General features: G+C 40.6%; 1 protein-coding gene across 15 annotated transcripts in view; it reads right to left on the bottom strand.

The window, feature by feature from the left end:
- DMXL1 (Dmx like 1) overlaps positions 1–19,585 on the bottom strand; it is a 180,923-nt gene that overhangs the window by 154,151 nt on the left and 7,187 nt on the right. For 14 of the 15 annotated variants that reach the window (XR_016235167.1, XR_016235168.1, XR_016235169.1 and 11 more), the window contains exons 2-4: positions 9,437–9,562; positions 5,381–5,452; positions 1,280–1,358 (exon numbers count right to left, since the gene is read on the bottom strand). Coding sequence is in view for 9 of the 15 variants with exons in the window: in XM_089334832.1 (XP_089190958.1) it covers positions 1,280–1,358; positions 5,381–5,452; positions 9,437–9,562 (277 nt within the window). In the remaining 6 variants the exon portion in view is untranslated. The remainder of the gene's footprint in view (positions 1–1,279; positions 1,359–5,380; positions 5,453–9,436; positions 9,563–19,585) is intronic. The other variant, XM_089334834.1, reaches the window with a different exon arrangement.

Here is a 19,585-nt window from a genome sequence, read left to right as displayed (position 1 = left end):
AAAGCCACCGCTTTTGACGGTGGCTTCCATATGGGTGCCAATTTGTATCCCCACTTCTAATCTAGCTCCCTGTTAATGTGCCTGGGAAAAGCGGTGGAAGATCGCCCAAGTGTTTGGGCCCCTGCCATCCGTGTGGGAGACTTGGATAAAGCTCCTGGCTCCTGGCTTTGGCTTAGTTCATCTCAGGCCACTGAGCCCATCTGGAAAGTGAATCACCAGATACAAGACCTCTCTCTCACTTCTTCTATTTCTCTCTCTGTAAAGATGTAATTAAATACATGTAAGAAAAAAGAATTAAATTTCAATGCTTTACCATAATTTTAAAGGAATTCCACAATATTCTGCTGCCTACGTTCTCACCACCATACACTGGGACTCTAGCCCAAGTGAACTGTTAATTGCTATTAGAATGTATCTTAGGCTTTCTTTCTCTGTGTTTTTGCTCACTATGGTAGAATGGTCAAAACATCTCCCAATAAATCATGTTTCCTTGTGCATACACCCTCTGCAACATGATTCTGCTGCATCTAAAAAAGAAATGGAGTCTATTTCTCCCATACCTTGAATATAAGCCAGTTTTGCCAGACTTTAGGAATCCTTGCAGCTTCTATCTTCACTCTCAGAATCCAGCTACCATGTAAATCTAGGCTCCCCTGCTAGAGAGGCCATACAGAAAGAGAGGCCATATAGAGAACAAAGGCAATATTCTGACAGACAGCAAGCAGCAAAGCCCAGATCTATGAACAACATTTTTCTTGGATCTTTCAGCTATAGACAGAATTGCTTTAGCCAATCACACATGGAACAAGAGACAAGCCATTTCTTTGAGGCCATGTGGTAATTCCTAATTCACACAAATAACCACTGCTGTTTCGAGCCGCTAAATTTTGGGATTTTTTTAATGCAGAAATAGATACTTGAGCATATATTATCTCTTCTGAAAATTCACTTCTTTTTCCCCTACTCCATCAACCCATTCTCACTGTTAACATCTATCTATTCATAAATCATAGATTCCCCTTCAACTAAACCAAGAAATTTAAGATATCATTCCAAAAACTGATATTCCCATTATGGCATTTACCATATTCTGTGATTTATTACAGTGCATATCTGTCTTCATTTTGGTATAAATTCTAAAAGGGCACAATCTGTTGTACTTACTTTTATATTTTCCACAATCTCACACAGAACAGAACTGGCACTATATGTTACAATAATGAAAGCAACAGCCTAGGCAAGTGATATTTCATGTCAATTAACCTGCTTATTTTCTCACCTGTGGGATCCCAAGTTATATTGTGTGCTATTGACTCCAGAAAAAATTGGCCACTTTTCTGCCACTGACTATATAATTCCTAAAATGAAAAAAGGTCAATTAGGCAACTACAATTAGCATTTTTCCTGTCAAATGTAAATGGTCATATTCATCATTCTTATAAAAACACATGTAGTCATTTCTAAAGAAAAAAAAGGTTCAATTTGGTCAAGAAAAACAGAGAACATATGACAGAGGAGATTAGACACAGAATACCCATCCCTAGAGGTCCAAAAGTCTGTCTTTACTATGAAGTGAATAAGCCTGTACTACCTTGGATAATCCTCATATAAGATCACTGCTCTTGTTGTTATTATTAATTATAAAGACAGAAGTTTAATTTTAAATGTACGTCTGTGGCTCTATTTCAAGCTTTACCCCATCTGAGATCATGATGGTATATGGAGAAAGTTAAAATAAGAGATGAAATACCTCCTTAATATTATGTAATTTAAGGTCTTTCATTTGAAAAGATTTTTTCAATTTTTCTGCTTGAAAATCAGTAAGAAATAAATGCTGCACAGCAGTTCAAAACACATACACAAACTAAAGAACCTAGCTTTATCCTTATTACATATGATATACTCTGACATTTTCTACTTCATTTCATTTTCTTTTTAAATTCAGGATTCAGCCTACTAAGCTAATTTCACTGTCCTGGCTATTGTGGTCTTTTGGGGAGTGAATCAGAGGATGGAAGATCTCCCTCTTTCTTTCCTTCTCTCTCTCTGTCACTCTGCCTTTCAAGTAGAGAAGAACAGGATAATAATTCAAATTTCCTTCTTTTCCCACTCTCCAGCTGTCTTTTGACTGCTTTTGGTTGGGGGCTGTCCCACACCCAAGTGAGAAAGATGGTGGCTGCAAAGATGAAAAAATGTCTTTGGAGCTGATCGATTCCATGCTCTAGCTTGTTATGGAAAGTATAAAGTACATGCTGGGGTAGAAGCAGAATCTGAATACGATCAAAGAAAAGAAAACCTGGCTATCTTCACTAACAACTGTCCAACTTTGAGGAAACTGTAAATAGAATACTTAGCCATATTGACCAAAACTGGTGTTCATCACACCAGTGGCAATAATACTACAGAGTCCGCACACTGGCTATCATTGATCTAGGTGATTCTGATATCATCATAAGCATGCCAAAACAAACTTGTAAAATGTAAACCATACAAAATTGTTCTCCACTAAAACTTCGCAGAGTTTGTTTAAAGCAAAATTCTGATTTCCAGGATTTGCACCCAAAAAATTCAAGTTCAAGAGGCCAAGAATGGAATCCCAGGTGATCCCAATATTATAGGCAGCCTTCAGAATATGTTTTCATGAAACATGACCTGGCTCTCAGTCATACTGTACATCAAAACCCTCTCAAGAACTAAACACACAAGTACACAGACACAATCAGGCACCTATAGCTTTAGAATTCCCAGGGCAGTACAGGGACACATGTATCCCCTAGTAATTCTGAGGTGCACCTTTCATGAATAAACACCATTTTAAAAGAATATTCTGGAACGTACAAAGAAAAGGGTGTGTGTGTGTGTGTGTGTGTGGTAAAGCAACAAAAAGAGGGGGAAGAACTTCTGTCTTTGCATTCACTCCTTAAATAGCCTCAACAGGCAGGCCCGGGCCAGGCTGAAACAATTCTGGTGCCCACATGAACAGCAGGAGTCCAAGTACTGCGGCCATCTTCTGTTGCCTTTGCAGGTGTGTTACCAGGAATCTAGATCAGAAGTAGACTAGCCAGTACTTAACTCAGGGCTCCACTATTGCACACCTGTACCAAACTGCAGCTTGACCCAGTGTACAGAATGCCAGTCTCAAGAAAATCTTTTTTTTTCCCAAGACCTATAGAGTCTGAGACTATCCTCTAAAACTGCAGACTTTGTACCTCTTCCAAGTCTATGATTTTTTTTTCTTTGTCTATTTGAACCAGTTTTCCCTTCCTCATCAAAGGTTTGTTTTTTTTTTTTTTCCCTCAAGCCTCTCTATATAGTCAGGCTGCCTACCAATAACTAGCTTCCTCTTGAGTTTTTTATACCATTCACCTATTGTAATTAGTAAAAGGGAAAATGAACAAAAATTAAAAATCTTAATTTTATCCTTATAAATAAAGGATTTTTAAAATAAAATATTTTTAAAAGCTAATTATTTCACTCAAGTAGTTAATGAAATACATTGTTCTGGCTGGGGTGACATCCTTTAAAATTTATTTTTATTACTGTCAATTACTAAATCATAAGGCTATATGAGCCTCTAATATTGGATTCACTGGGAAACCTATAAACATGAATAGGAATTGGGGAGAATCATGGACACTCTCTCCAAGTGCCTGGAGAAAATATTTTCGTTAACACAGGTACAGAACAAATGCTCACATGCAGGAATTAACATGCTTAATTCCACTCTAGTTCTGTGGCTCAAAAGCTGTTTCATTGGTCAAGTCACTTACTTTCTTTGGGCCTTTGTTACCTCATTCATAAAAGAAGAAATAATATCTTCCCCCTCAAATTTTATGTTACTAATGAGTTAAGTGAAAATGACATGAAAATTATCAAAACAAAGGTATTTCTAATACTAAAATACTGGTAAATTCTTTATAACAATACATTTCTGCACATGTATTAATATAACCTCATCCTTATAATACTCCCATATCAGAGCGCCGGGTCAGTTCCCAACTGCTCTGCTTCCAATCCAGCACCTGGGGAGGCAGCAGAAGGTGGCCCAAGTATCTGGGCCCCTGCCACCCAAGAGGGCGACCAGGATGGAGTTCTAGGCTCCTAGCTTCACCCTGGACCAGCCCCAGGCATTGTGGTCATTTAAGGACTGAACCAGCACACAGAGGATCTCTTTCTCTTTCTGTCACTTTGCCTTTCAAAGAAATAATGTATCTTTTTAATTTTTTAATAATGTATCTTTTTATTGATCAGTTAGTTTCAGAGTTAAGAAAAGAACCTCATAAGCCTGATTTGATTAGGATCAAATAGCCAGGCAGCAGCAGAAACAGAAACCAGAACTTTGACTCCTTATGCTCTTTCAACTACACTATGTTGATCCTCTTTCATATCGTTTATATCTTAGGAGCTGGTGCTGTGGCACGGTAGGCTAAGCCTCCAACTGCAGCGCCAGCATCCCATATGAGCACTGGTTTAAGTCCCGTCTGCTCCTCTTCTGACCCAGCTCTCTGACAATGGCCTGGGAAAGTAGTAGAAGATGGCCCAAGTGCTTGGGCCTCTGCACCCACCTGGAGGACCCAGAAGAAGCTCCCAGCTCCTGGCTTCAGATTGGCCCAGCTCTGGCCGTTGCGGCCATTTGGAGAGTGACCCAGCGGGTGGAAGACCTCTCTCTGTGTTTCTCCCTCTCTATGTCTGTAACTCTACCTTCTCAAATAAATAAAAATCTTTAAAAAAAAAAAAAAAAAAAAAAAAAAAAAAAAAAACCCACTACCTTAACCTTTAATAGCAATACAGACAACACAACAACATGCATTAAAGCAACTATCAAATCTACTATATAATCCCAGTATTTATAATCCACAGACAAGCCAGTTTTCAAAACTATTTCTAAATAGTTTCCTTATAAAGAAAAAAATTCATTAATCTACTAACAATTATATGACACAGTAAATTCAAGAAAGTCTTTGAAGTATATGGATTATGCCAATATAACATGCAAATTTAAGTACACACATATGAAAGCAAAAGACAAGAAAAAAAAAGTACAAAAACCAATAATACAGTGCCATATATGGCTGAGCAATGCTGTTTGATACCAGCAATAAAGTAACTGCCAAACGTTAGGTTATGGACTCTTCAAATATTTATCATCAAATAAAAAGTGTCAGAAGTAAAAATACAAAGCATTTTAGGACAATTTATTGGCAAGACTTAGTTTAATTATATTCCAATGAAACATTTAGATATATTTTCTAATATGAAGTAGGACTTACTATGTATATTCAATTATTACATATATTTACCTATTTAATAATCATGATGATTTTACACTCTTTTAACACGTAAGACATTTCAATTACTAAGAGAAAAATAAATTACTGACCAAATTTTTCTTTTGTTTTGGTATGTTAACTGGTTCAAAAATAGAGATGATGTTTCCATAGGATGCTGCAATCTTTTAAAAAGAAAAAAAGAAAACTTACTATGGTTATATTAGCTCACGTACAGATCAAAAGAAATAAAGTTTCATTTTAAATACATTCCCATATGCAATTTCCATCACTGATACTTGGCAACTTCGGTGGCAAAGACTAACACATTTGGGTCAGAATCCTAGCACTGTCATTTACTTTGTAACTAGCAAGCTAAACTCTTAGCCTTACTTTCCTTGTCTGTGTTTATAATATGCATAAAACTACCATCCCAACCATATTACTTTAGGAACTGAAATCACACTGGTAAAACATCATATAACAAACTGTATTTGGTATGGAAAGTAATTATTGTTTTCCTCACAGAAGAAAAGATATCAATGCATTCTTTATCAGGTATGAAATTTGAAATTTGATACAATTTAACAATTACTTTTGAGTTACCTATCTTGTTTAAATTCTGGCAATATACTTTTTAAAAATGAAACTTAGAGGGGGCCGGTAATGTGGCACAGCAGGTTAAAGCCCCAGCCTACAGTGCTGGCATCCCATATGGGTGCCAGTTTGAGTATTGGCTGTTCCACTCCTGTTCCAGCTCCCTGCTAATGCACCTGGGAAAGCAGCAGAGAATGGCTCAAGTGCTTGGGCTCCTGGATTCACGTGAATGAAGCTCCTGGCTCCTGGCTTCAGCCTTGCCCAGGCCCGCACACTGCAGCCATTTGGGGAGTGAGTCAGTAGACAGAAGATCTCCTCTCTCTCTCTCCTCTCCCCATCTCCACCTCTCTTTATTTAACTCTTTCAAATACATAAATCTTTAAAAAATAAAAATAAAACTTACATCTATTCCTCTGTGAATTCACCAAGTACACTGTTATAAATATTCTATTTTCATTTATTTTACATGTACTCTTAATCATTAGAGCATAACACTTCCTCAATGTTTTATTAAGTAGCTCCTTTTATAGCTTGAGTAAGTTCTATATGACAAACAAAATATCAGAAATCAGATGGAGCTAGGTATATAAGGATAAGGAAAAAGAGAAATAATAAATGAACTGGGGATAGAAGAAACCCCATATGATACAGTGAAGAGAGGGGTCAGAAGTGATGAAATAACATGCTGCTGGGGGGGGGGGGGGGGGACTTCCAATGGCCATTTGAAGTTTTCTGTGTTTGTAAGGTACAGAAATTACCTGTACTAAGTGGACCTGGGAGGGAGTGTTTAGTTTGGGTCTTTCAGTATGGCCAGGATCTCAAGAGGCAGTAAGTACCCAATTTTAGGACATAGGAAGAACATACGTGTAAAAACTAAGAAGCTGGGGGCCGGCGCTGTGGCTCACTTGGTTAATCCTCCGCCTGTGGCGCCAGCATCCCATAAGGGCACCGGGTTCTAGTCCCAGTTGCTCCACTTCCAGTTCAGCTCTCTGCTGTGGCCCGGGAGTGCAGTGGAGGATGGCCCAAGTGCTTGGGCCCTGCACCCACATGGGAGACTGGGAAGAAGCACCTGGCTTCTGGCTTCGGATTGGTGCAGCGCGGGCCATGGGAAGTGAACCAACGGAAAGAAGACCCCTCTCTCTGTCTCTCTCTCTGTCTATAGCTCTACCTGTCAAATAAAATAAAATAGAATTTTTAAAAAAAACTGTAAGAAGCTATATATGATTAGAGGTGACCAACTGCTCAGCTTGAAGAGGGGATTACTAAATCAAAATAATGGACAGTAGACTAAAAGTCAAGCTTAAGCGAGCTTACAAAGTCTCATGACAAGAAACAAAGATAATCACAGAAGGGTTTTTCTAAAAAAAAAAAAAAAAAAAAAAAAAAAAAAAAACCACCCTGATGGCAACACAAAAAAGAAAAGAAAAGAAAAGAAAGAAAAAGGTCAGACCACTAAAACACTATGGTGTCTAGCGGTTGGCGCTATGGCACACTAGGTAAATGCTTTGCTTGCGGCGCTGGCATCCCATATGGGTGCCCGTTCTAATCTCGGTTGCTCCTCTTCCAGTCCAGCTCTCTGCTGTGGCCCGGGAAGGCAGTAGAGGATGGCCCAAGTGCTTGGGCCCTGCACCTGCATGGGAGACCAGGAAGAAGCACCTGGCTCCTGGCTTCGGATCGGCCCAGCTCCAACTTGGGGAGTGAACCAACGGAAGGAAAACCTTTCTCTCTCTCTCACTCTGTCTGTAACTCTGCCTGTCAAATAAATAAATAAAATCTTAAGAAAAAGAAAAACTATTGTATCTATGTACATTAACTCTTAAAAGAGGTTCCTGTGTAACAGAACCTGCAAATTTTCTTCCTGACATTTTAAGGAACACTTTGATAATACTGATATCTGCAAACAAAGGAAATCTTCCCTTTATTATAATGACCAAAAATCCAAATGCCTTCTTCATCCTAACTTGGACTGTCATGTAGTTTAGCCTATCACAAAAGATAGCTCTCACTAAAAATTATTTAATTAGATTTCTAATCTTATCCCATGTAAGTCTCGATGTTGTGAGCAAGTTTTTCTATAATAAAATAATTATTTCTATAAAGTACAATAATAAAGATTATAAATGTACAGAACTAGGAGATCAAACAAAACATACAAAACATGAAGAGAATGGAAAAAGAAAACAGGGAAGGGTCAAGGCTTTTTAGCATTTCATAATAAAGATCATTTTTGCAGTATAGTAATAAAACAACAGAAGGCAGACACTTGTAACTGTATCAAAGGAAAGGACACAGGGACAACAAAAGGACAGTACTCCCACAAATATGTGAAGACTGCAACACTGCAAACTCCTGCTACCATGAGTAAATACAGGTTTATCAGGATGTGAATCCATGGACTCTCACATGACCCCTTTGATTCCTCACATTAATTGCTCCAATGACATCTCTAGATTTCATTAGATGTTTCATCAAACAATATTTTTTAATATCTAGCAGTAAAAAAAAAAAAAGTAAGTTTGCTGAGGAAGGCATCTGGCAGAACAGTGAAGAAGCCATTTGGGAAGCCCACATGCCATGTTAGAGCGGGAGTCTGAGTCCTAGTTCCTGTGCTGCCAATCTAGCTTCGGCTAAAGCAACCTGGCAGGCAGCAAACGAAGGCTAAGTGCTCGGGCCTCTGCCTCTCATACGTGTGACTCAAATGGAATACCAGGCTCCTGGCTTCAGCCTGCCCAAGAACTTTGTTGCTGGCACTTGCGGAGTTAACCAGTGAATAGATCCATCTCTGTCTCTGTCTTTCAAGTCAATGAAAATAAATAACCAAACGTTATTTTAACAAGAACAAAGCTGTCCAACCAAACACATATCTGAAAAAAAGTAAATGTGCGAAGTTCAGCCCAGTCTAGCTAAAACTGTACACAGGCCTGACCATCCACACCTACATGGTACTATTTTAAGCAATAAACTATGCTGCCTACCAAGTAAGATTCCCATTCTAGAACATCATAAAACTGTATTTAATCTGATGTAGAACTCTATGCATTGCTTCTTGTTTCTGTTTTGCTACTTTACTTTCAAAGTTACCTTTATACTTCTCACATGCAAACTAAAGTCCAGATAAAGTTTTTCATTTTTCTTACAATCATGTAAGAAATTAACAAACTATAACAGAGTTGAGAAGCATTTATCTTCTTCTCAGTAAAAGTGTATTCAGAAGTTACAATAAGATTACTTGTTTACAAAGAATGACCCTGCCAAATGATTTTTCTTCCAGTTTATTTATAAACAGAGTGAAGATCTGTCATTCCCTTCCCTCATTATAATTAATTTTAAATAAGTAAGCTTTAGGCCTTTTCCACAAATAGTATTATATTTCTGTCTCAACTCATAGATTACATTTTCAAATTATTTACAAACAGAACCCTGATGCTCTCAAATGCATCTCAGAAACTTGAAACAAGTAATTTGTAGATACCTTGTCCTTGTCTCAAATTCAAACAAAAAAATACTTCAAATATTAACCTGACAAAAATCACAGTCAAAATAAATTTGCAAATTACCATAAGATTACAAACCTTGCCTTGCTGCATTGAACAGTCTACACATCCTACTTGAATATTTCCATGTTTAGCTCCTGGTATTATTTGTAATCTTTCAAAATCACTTCCCAGTATTACAATGTCACATCCAGATGCATAAGCCTAAAACAGAAATTAAAATAAAAATGATAAAAGCATCAAGAAACCATGTAGAATATTAGCATTAAAAACTTTTTTAAACAGATCCATTCTAAATGTTGACTTCTTTACAAATAAAACCCTATATTTAAAACTATTTCCTTTACTTCCCATATACAGCCCATTAAGAATTCTTACCTGCAAAGTATACTAGTATACCAACCAACCCTTACTTCTTACATCTCTATTGTCCACAAGGACCCTCGCTCATCTAAGCCACTATCCTCTCTCTCCTACAGCACTATTAAATACCATTGCTTCTGTACTTGTCTTCTGCTTCAATTCCACACAAAGCCAAGAGTCGCTTTTTAAAAATGTTTACTGTATCAAGTAATTTTCCATACTTAAACCCTTTGAATAGTTTCCCACGTTGCACCTATAACAAAATCCCAACTCCTTAGGATGGTCATATACCCTTGAATAAACATATCTGAGGTTGTTCCTTTCTTCTTTCCTTTGCTTAACCAGCTTCTGTCTCTACACTGCCCTTCTCTCTGTTCCTTTTTCCATCTCAAGATAGTTTATCTGCCTGGTCTTTGTCTAGCTGTCTTCAACACTCAGATCTCATTTTCCAATCATTCTTTCTCCCATTACTTGCCATCACATTACGATTTATTCTCTTCAGAGCATCTATATCATGATTTGTAAATATCTTAAATATATTCCATGTCCATTACCGTAAGGTGAATTCTAAGAGGTAAAGGATCAAGTTTATCTTGTTCTCTAACAGAAGGGCCTGGAATATAGCTAGGGCTTTATAAAGACCTATGGAGTTAAAAAAAAAAAAAAAATCCAATCTCACAAAAAAACAGCCACCATAACCAAACAAACAGAAAGAAAGTTAAAGGCTTTAGGCAAACATTCTATAACTCTTTTCCAACTCCACAGTTATTAGCAGAACTCTTCCAACTAGAATTCTTTTTTTGTTTTTCCCTACTTTCTTCTTTGATCACCGGGGTTTCTTCCATTACAGGGTACTTGGTTGTCCTCCTTAAGATTCACATATTATAGGCAGGCACACACTGTAACAAACTAAAATTAAAGTATATCACAAATTGTTTTCCATCACGAGTTCTTAGAGTTAGTCATTCTTTACTTTCTCTTCACTTTTGCATGTGCCTAAGCAGGTACTTCAAAATCAAATTAAATGATAAGTTTACTGTCTTGAATTCCATGTGTTATGTGAAATTAATATATCCATTCCTGCCTTGTGTTTGTATGTCTCTGGTGTATATTTAATTCTCAACCTTTCAAAAAAAAGTTTGTTTATTTGGATTAAAAAAAAAATCACCTGACATGCATGATATTTTTGACACATCTGCACATTGTCTGATGTTCAAATCAGGAGAAATGTTATCTATTTCCTCAAACACTGATCATTCCTTTATGGTAAAAAAAATAAAAATCCTTTCTTATGGCTTATTTTTTAGAAAAATATGCAGTACATAACATACAAAAGAATTCCAGAATTTCCTTCTTTATTCAACTATAACTTAATACACATCAACAACCTTAAGTTTTTTATAAAATTGCCTTCTTGAAAGTCATACTTTATGGCTTAAAACTTAAAAAGTTAGAAGGTGAGTGTTGTGGCACAGCGTGTTAAACCACTGCTTGGGAATCCTGCATCTCATACTGGAGTGCCAATTTCTGTCCCTGTTCCTCTGCTTCTGATTCACCTTCCTACTTATGTGGAAGAAGGCCCAAGTGGTCCTTGCCATCCACATGGGAAACCTGGATGGAATTCTTGGCTAAACAAATTTCTATTCATTGTACATTACCTATTCTGTGATATTCTATAAATCAGTACAAAACAGACTACGATAGAATGACACACGTGAGCATAATTCTTTCACTTATAAAAGTATGTTAACATCATATTCAAAAAATTAAATCTTTAAGAATATAGAAGACCTAAAATTAAAAAAAAAAAAAAAGTGAATCTATTTGATTGAATTTTTGAAGCCAGGAGCTTCTTCTGGGTCCCCCATGCGGGTACAGGAGCCCAAGGACTTGGGCCATCTTTTACTGCTTTCCCAGGCAATAGCAGAGAGCTGGATCAGAAGAGGAGCAGCTGGGTCTTGAACTGGCGCCCATATGGGATGCCGGCACTACAGGTGGCGGCTTTACCTGCTATATCACAGCGCAGGCCCAAGAATAAAACTTTCTTAAAAACTAAATTATTTATTTGAAAGGCAATGTGAGAGAGAGAGAGAGAGAGACAGAGACAGACACACACACACACACACACAGGGATAGAGATAAACTTCCATTCACTGCTTCACTCAGCAAATGGCCACAACAGCCAGGTCTGAAACAAGCCCAAGCCGGGAGCCAGGAACTCCATCCAGGCCTCCCAGATGGGTGGCAGGGATCCAAGTACTTGAGCCTTTGTCTGCTGCTTCCCATGAACATTAGCAGGGACTGGGATGGAGAATGGAGCAGCCGGGACCCAAAGCAGCACTCTGATATGGGATGTGGGCATCTAAGCAGCAGTTTAACCCACAGTTCCACAACACCCACCCACTAGAGTAAACGTTTGATGAAGATCAACGTATTTTCATGATCTTTTCTTTAAAAATCTATTTATTTACTTGAATGACAGTTACAGAGATAAAGAGACTCTTCACCTAAGGGTTCACTCCCCAGATGGCCTCAACAGCTGGGGTTAGGCCAAGCTGAGGCCAGGAGGCTGGAACTCCACTCATCTCCACACGTGTGCAGGGGCCCAAGCACTTGGGTCATATTCTGCTGCCTTCCGAGGTGCATTACAAGGGAGCTGGATCAGAAGTGGAGCAGCCAGGACGTGAAACTGTGCTCATATTCAAGCAGCAGCTTGCCATTGCCATTCTCCCCCTACTCGTTCCAACACCAGCCCTTATTTCCACAATCTTCAAGTCTCTCCACAATCATATGCTTATTTTCAATGGTAGGGGCAGGGAGATGGGGCAGGGAGTATCAAACCAGTTATACAGTGGAGAAATTGGGCAACATCTTCATGGGGTCATCAAAATTCAATCACTAATGAGGCACAGATATGCATCATGTGCTTCCAAATAAGAAATCTAGAAAGGCCGGCGCCGCGGCTCACTGGGCTAATCCTCCACCTAGCGGTGCCGGCACACCGGGTTCTAGTCCCGGTCGAGGTGCCGGATTCTTTCCCGGTTGCCCCTCTTCCAGGCCAGCTCTCTGCTGTGGCCTGGGAAGGCAGTGGAGGATGGCCCAAGTGCATGGGCCCTGCACCCCATGGGAGACCAGGAGAAGTACCTGGCTCCTGCCATCGGATCAGCGCGGTGCACCGGCCACAGCGTGCTGGCCACAGCGGCCACTGGAGGGTGAACCAATGGCAAAGGAAGACCTTTCTCTCTGTCTCTCTCTCTCTCACTGTCCACTCTGCCTGTCAAAAAAAAAAAAAAAAAAAAGAAAAAGAAAGAAAGAAAGAAAGAAAGAAAGAAAGAAAGAAAGAAAGAAATCTAGAAAATACACCACCAGCTATGCAGCATTTAGGCCAAGAATGTATAATCTCAATCTGATGAAGAAGAAACATCCTACATATGCAAAATGAAGTGCCTTATTTGGATATAAATCAACTAGAGCTTCTGTAGTTGCTGACAGGACTATAAAACTACAAAAAGTTAAAAAACATATATACCCTATGATTCAGCAATTCTACCCATATTCAATACAAGCACGTTTTGCACAGGTAAGTAACAACAAAATCAGCTTATGCTTCACACACTGAGCATCTGGTACTGGCTCAACTGTGGGTGTCACTGAGTCCAAGGGCACTGAGGTCTGTCAGACTTGCTTCTTGTGAAGACAGGCTTAGATTTTTTGCCTTTGGAACTCCAGGAAGCCAAATGACTTCTCTGAATCAAGAAAATGCACAGTTGATGGATTTTCACCCCATTCATTATAGGTTCAAGTATAAGTGATAACTTTTGGGAAAGAGGATCGTCCAGAGTCAGGGTGAGGAGAGTCTGGTATATCTCCATTGTCATGTTTCCAGGCAAGGTTCCGTAGAAGGACTGGAGAGAAAGCTCTGGAATGACCTGGAAATGTCACTTGTTCTTTAGCAGAAAACATGGAAGCCCCGGCTGTACCAGTGTTGACCTAAAGTCATCCTTGGGGACACTGGACACAAGACCCTAAACTATTCATCAATAACAGAATGGAGAAATTCCAAAAATCATATAATGGGATGCTATAAAGCAAGGATTCTCAAACTTTGTGGTCTCAAGAATCCTATGTATTCTTAAAAAAAAACACTGAAGACAATCGGCCTTCTTGCATTTGGCCTAATGGTTAAGACCCCAGTTAGGATGACTGCATCCTATTATCAGAATACCTGAGTTCAAACCCTGACTCTAGCTCCTGGTTCCAGCTACTGCTAATACAGACACTGGGAGGCAGAAATGGTGGCTCAAGTAATGGGGTTCCTCTACCCACATGGGAGACCTAGATGAAACATCTGGCTCCCAGCTTTGCCTCTGTATGCACCTGGGAATTGAACCAGCAGAAGGGAGCTATGTCTCGCAAATATTTTTTAATCACCCTCATCTCCCTTTCTTTCTTTCTTTTTTTTTTTTTTTTTTTTTTTTTTTTGGACAGGCAGAGTGGACAGTCAGAGAGAGAGACAGAGAGAAAGGTCTTCCTTTACCATTGATTCACCCTCCAATGGCCGCCGCAGCCGACGTGCTGCGGCCGGCGCACCACACTGATCCGATGGCAGGAGCCAGGTACTTATCCTGGTCTCCCATGGGGTGCAGGGCCCAAGCACTTGGGCCATCCTCTACTGCACTCCCTGGCCACAGCAGAGAGCTGGCCTGGAAGGGGGGCAACCGGGACAGAATCCGGCACCCTGACCGACCAGGACTAGAACCCGGTGTGCTGGCGCTGCTAGGTGGAGGATTAGCCCAGTGAGCCCCGGCGCCGGCCTCTCATCTCCCTTTCAAGAGCTTTGATCTGTATGGATTATCTCTGTATTTACCCTTTTAGAAATTAAATCTGAGGCGCTTCCAGATAGCTGAACACATGGAGGTTCCAGGAAGGTGGAAAATCAGAAGGCATAGAAGCTCCACATCCCTGTCCTCATGCCTTTCCCTACACATCTCTTCATCTGTACTCTCAGTAATATCCTTTATAAGAAACCAGTCAACAGTAAGATGGTGGTTATATATACGGAAGAAAAGTACGCAAGGTAAGTGACTTTAACACAGTGGTTGCCAGTGGCTGAAGGCAGAAGAGGCCCACGCTGTGGCGTAGCAGATAAAGCCTCCACCAGAGGCACTGGCATCCCATATGGGCGCTGGTTCAAGTCCTCACTGCTCTACTTCCTATTCAGCTCCCAGCTAACGTGCCTGGGAAAGCAGCAGAGGATGGCCCAAGTTCTTGGGCCCTGCATTCATGTGGGAGACCCAGAAGAGGCTCTGGGCTCCTGGCTTCAGTTCAGCTCAGTTAGCCGCCATTTGAAGAGTGAACCAATGAATGAAGATCTCTTTGTCTTTCTCTCTCTGCCTTTCAAATAAATAAATAAATCTTAAAAAAAAAAAAAAAAAGTGAATAGAGACTGACTGCTAACAGAAAAGAGGTTTCCTTTTTGGAATGAAAAAAATGTTCTGGAGTTAGATTATGGCGAAGAATTCAAAATTGTGAATGTACTAAAACCACTGAAATATGAACTTTAAAAGAGTGAATTTTATTTACATAAATTATATATCAATAAAGCTGTTCTAAAAATATGTACTAATATCCCAAGAAAACTTCCTCTAGGAAATAAATCTTTACAAAAGACAGCAATCAATACATGCAACTGGTAAACTGTAAGCTCATTCTCCTAATTTTTTTTTTTACCATACTGTATATAGCAGGACCCAAACTGCAGAAAAACTCAAAACTTATTTCCAAACAAGAGGGTGGGAGAGATGAAAAGTTACTAGAAGAGCACATATAAGGGTGTAAGTAAGAGAAGGAATTTCCTGTCGTATAAATAGAAGGCAGGATATAGCTAAAGTTTAGGGAGACAACTCTGCAGAGAGGGGAAAAACTGACAAGAGACTTAAAAATACACTAAAATGCCTTGGAAGAGGGATGTCATCCGAACTGGCTTTTGAAAATGCTCCCTATGCAGTACCGGTTAAGTAGATAAAAGCATGATTAAATAAAAGTTAAAAGGTTCATCAACAGGATGACATACAATGTTTGAAAGTAATGAGGTACAATCTACAGAGCTTGATTTGCTATGTAAGAGAAGGACTAAGAAGCACAATAAGTAAAAGAACAGGAATTAGGAGGCAGTGCTATGGCGTAGCGGGTCAAGCCACTGTCTTCAGAGCTGGCATCCCACATGGGTGCAGGTTTGACTCCCAGTTGCTCTACTTCCAATCCAGCTCCTTGCTGATGTGCCTGGGAAAGCAAGAGAGGGTGGCCCAAATCCTTGAACTCTTGCACCCACCCAGGAGATCTGGAAGAAGCTCCTGTCTTCAGCCTGGTCCAGCCCTGGTCATTATGGCCATTGGCAGAGTGGAATCATCCCTAGAAATGATGAACACAGTAGGACAAATCGAACAACTGAGGCAACAGGGTTTTGCAGAGTATATCAAGGCAGAACATACTGAGTCTGGAACATGGTGAATGTCAGTATCTGTGTTACCTTCAAATAGGTATTTCCCAGTTTGAAGCTTATGTCAGGAGATGATAGATGGATACACCAGGAAGTTCTTGTAGAATGAAACAAGAAGAGGACTAAAGCCTAATGGTCACCAACATTGAAGGGACAGACATAAGGGATAGGCATTGTGCCACAGGTTAAGCCACTACTTGGGACACTCACATCCTATAATAGGGGAGCAGGTGTGACGCCTCAATCCTCTTCTAATCTAATTTCCTACTCCTAAGGCAGAGAAGGCATCAGATGGTGGACAAAGTAATCTGGGTTCCTACCACCTATGTGAGAGATTTGGATAGACTTCTGGCCTTGGTCTGGCCAACCACTGCCTAATGCAGGTATTTGGGGAGAGAACCTGCAGACAGAAGATATTTCTCTGCCTCTGTCACTCTGTGTTTCAAATACATAGTTTTTTGTTTGTTTGTTTGTTTGTTTGTTTTTTAAGGGGATAGACAAGAAAGATACTTTGGAAAGAAAACTGACAATGGATAACTGCAGAAGCAAAAAAGAAAAAAGTAGAGTACGGCATAACCAAACCAAAGGAAGAGAAGAAGATGATCAATATGATGAATGCTAAAGAAAAAGACTGACTAGACCTGTTGAAGCAAGTTGTCACTAAAGCAGCTGTGGGTGAACAAGGACATAAAGAGGACAACAGGATGTAAGTGAAAGCAGCAATAAACAGAAACAACTTAAGAATGCTAAGTATGAGATTGGTGTTCTGATGTAGTAGGTTTAGCCTCCAGCATCCCATATGGGCACCAGTTTGAGTCCTGGCTGCTTCACTTCTGACCCAGCTCCCTGCTAGCGGCCTAGGAGAGCAGCAGAGGATGGCCAAGGTGCTTGAGTCCATGCACCCACATGGGATACCCAGAGGAGGCTCCTGACTTCAGACAGGCCCAACTCCATTTGCTGTGGCTATTTGGGAATAAACTAGGGAATGGAAGACCACTCTTCTGAAACTCTGCCTCTCAAATAAATAAATGTGTGTTAAAAAAAAAAAAAAAAAAGGAAGAATGCTAATACAGCTGTGAAATCAGACACACAAGAGGGAGACCAGCTCAAGGAAGGATTTGCTAGTTGTTAAAGATCAGAGTTTTAAGCATGTTTCAGAACAGGTGGGCAAAAAAGAGTAACTAAAAGACTGAGATCCCAGAGACAATTTGTTAAGATCCAGAAAACAGGCAGAGGTTAAGCTTGGATACTGAGGAAGACACATCTTTTACTGTCGCAGGACAGAAGTAAAGAATGGATACAATAATGAGTCAATTTTTCAGTTTGTAGTTAAAAGTAAGGCTATTGGGACAGCTGCTGTGGCACAGTAGGTTAAGCATCGCCTACAGTGCAGACATCCCTTATGGGTGCTGGTCCAAGTCTCAGCTGCTTCACTTTTTTTTTTTCTTTTTTTTTTTTTGACAGGCAGAGTGGACAGTGAGAGAGAGAGACAGAGAGAAAGGTCTTCCTTTGCCATTGGTTCACCCTCCAATGGCCGCTGTGGCCGGTGCGCTGCACTGATCCGATGGCAGGAGCCAGGTACTTATCCTGGTCTCCCTGAATGCAAGGCCCAAGTACTTGGGCCATCCTCCACTGCCCTTCTGGGCCACAGCAGAGAGCTGGCCTGGAAGAGGGGCAACCGGGACAGAATCCGGCACCCCGACCGGGACTAGAACCCGGTGTGCCAGCGTCGCAAGGTGGAGGATTAGCCTAGTGAGCCGCGGCGCCGGCCAGCTGCTTCACTTCAAATACAGCTCCCTGCTGATGGCTGGGGAAAGCAGTAGAAGATGGCCCAAGTGCTTGGGCCCCTGTACCAGTGGGGGAGACCGGGAAGAAACTCCTGGTTCCTGGCTTCAGATCGGCCCAGCTCCAGCCACTGTGGCCATTTTGGGAGTGAACCAGCAGATGAAAGGTATCTCTCTCTCTCTCTCTTCCTCCCTCCCTCCCTCCCTCTGTCTGTAACTCTGCCTCTCAAATAAATAAATCTTTAAAGTTTTTTGTTAGTTTGAGAGGCAGAATTACAGAGGGGAAGAGGCAGGGAGATATAGAGAAGAGTCTTCCATCCACTGGTTCACTCCCCAGATGGCCGCAATGGCCAGAGCTAAGCCAATCCAAAGTCAAGGAGCCAGTAGCTTCTTCCAGATCTCCCACGCGGGTACAAGTGCCCAAGATCTTGGGCCACCTTGTACTGCTTTCCAAGGCCATAGCAGAGAGCAGCCAGGACTCGAACAGATGCCCATATGGGATGCTGGCACTGCAGGCGGCAGTCTTACCTGCCTGGCCACAGCGCTGGCCCCTCAAATAAATAAATCTTTAAAAATAAGAAGGTATTATCACCTGATAAATTCCAAGAGGTAAATTCATATGAGCAAGGGAAGATTAAGGTGGGAAGTTTCAGATGAAAATTTTTTATACTTTCAGTCTGTAAATTTATATTCAACCTGTGCTAATCAGGAGATATTTCTCTACAGATAATGTAAACTGGGTATCATCCAAAAATTTACTGAAATAGATATATCTTCTAGATATTTCTTATAGACCACTGTAATAGCTCAAACTCCAGAGCCTATAACATTTGATCAGGTAATAAGCACAAAAAGTATCAATAAAATAGGAAAAATAGATTTTTTAAAGATTTTCGTTTGATTTATTTGAAAGAGTGATAAACAGGAAGGGAGAAACGGGGTGAGGAGGAGAAAGAGAGAGGAAGAAAGGAATAGAGGGAGAGAGAGAGAGAGGAAGAGAGAAAGAGAGAGATCATCCATCCACTCCCCAAATGACCACAATAGCCAGATCTAGTCCAGGCCAAAGCCAGGAAGACAGAACTCCATGTCAGCACGTTAGCAGGAAGCTAGATCAGAATCAGAGGAGGGGGCTGGAGCTGTGGCATGGTGAGTAAAGCTGCCAACTGTAGTGCCGATTCGAGTTTCAGCTGCTCCACTTCTGATCCAGCTCTCTGCTATGGTCTGGGAAAGCGTAGAAGATGGCCAAGTCCCTGGGTTTCTGCACCTGTGTGGGAGACCTGGAAGAGCTCCCAGCTCCTGGCTTCGGATTAGCACAGCTTCGGCTATTGCGGCCAATTGGGGAGTGAACCAGTGGATGGAAGATCTGTCTCTCTCTCTCTCTGCCTCTCCATTTCTTCACGTAACTCTGACTTTCAAATAAATAAATAAATCTTAAAAAAAAAAAAAAATCACGGGAGCTAGGACTCCAACTAGCACTCCAATATGGGATGCTGTGTCACAGTGGCTTAACCCATGTGCCACAATGCCAGTTCTGTCCCTTTAACTTAAAAAAGGGCTGACTGGGGCCGGTGCTGTGGCGTA

The sequence above is a fragment of the Oryctolagus cuniculus genome, chromosome 6, assembly GCF_051225735.1.
Source record: "Oryctolagus cuniculus isolate XC-2025 breed Fujian yellow rabbit chromosome 6, ASM5122573v1, whole genome shotgun sequence".
Lineage (NCBI taxonomy): Eukaryota > Metazoa > Chordata > Mammalia > Lagomorpha > Leporidae > Oryctolagus > Oryctolagus cuniculus.
The sequence above is the reverse complement of the archived record's forward strand: the minus strand, read 5'-3'. Positions and strand labels throughout refer to the sequence as shown.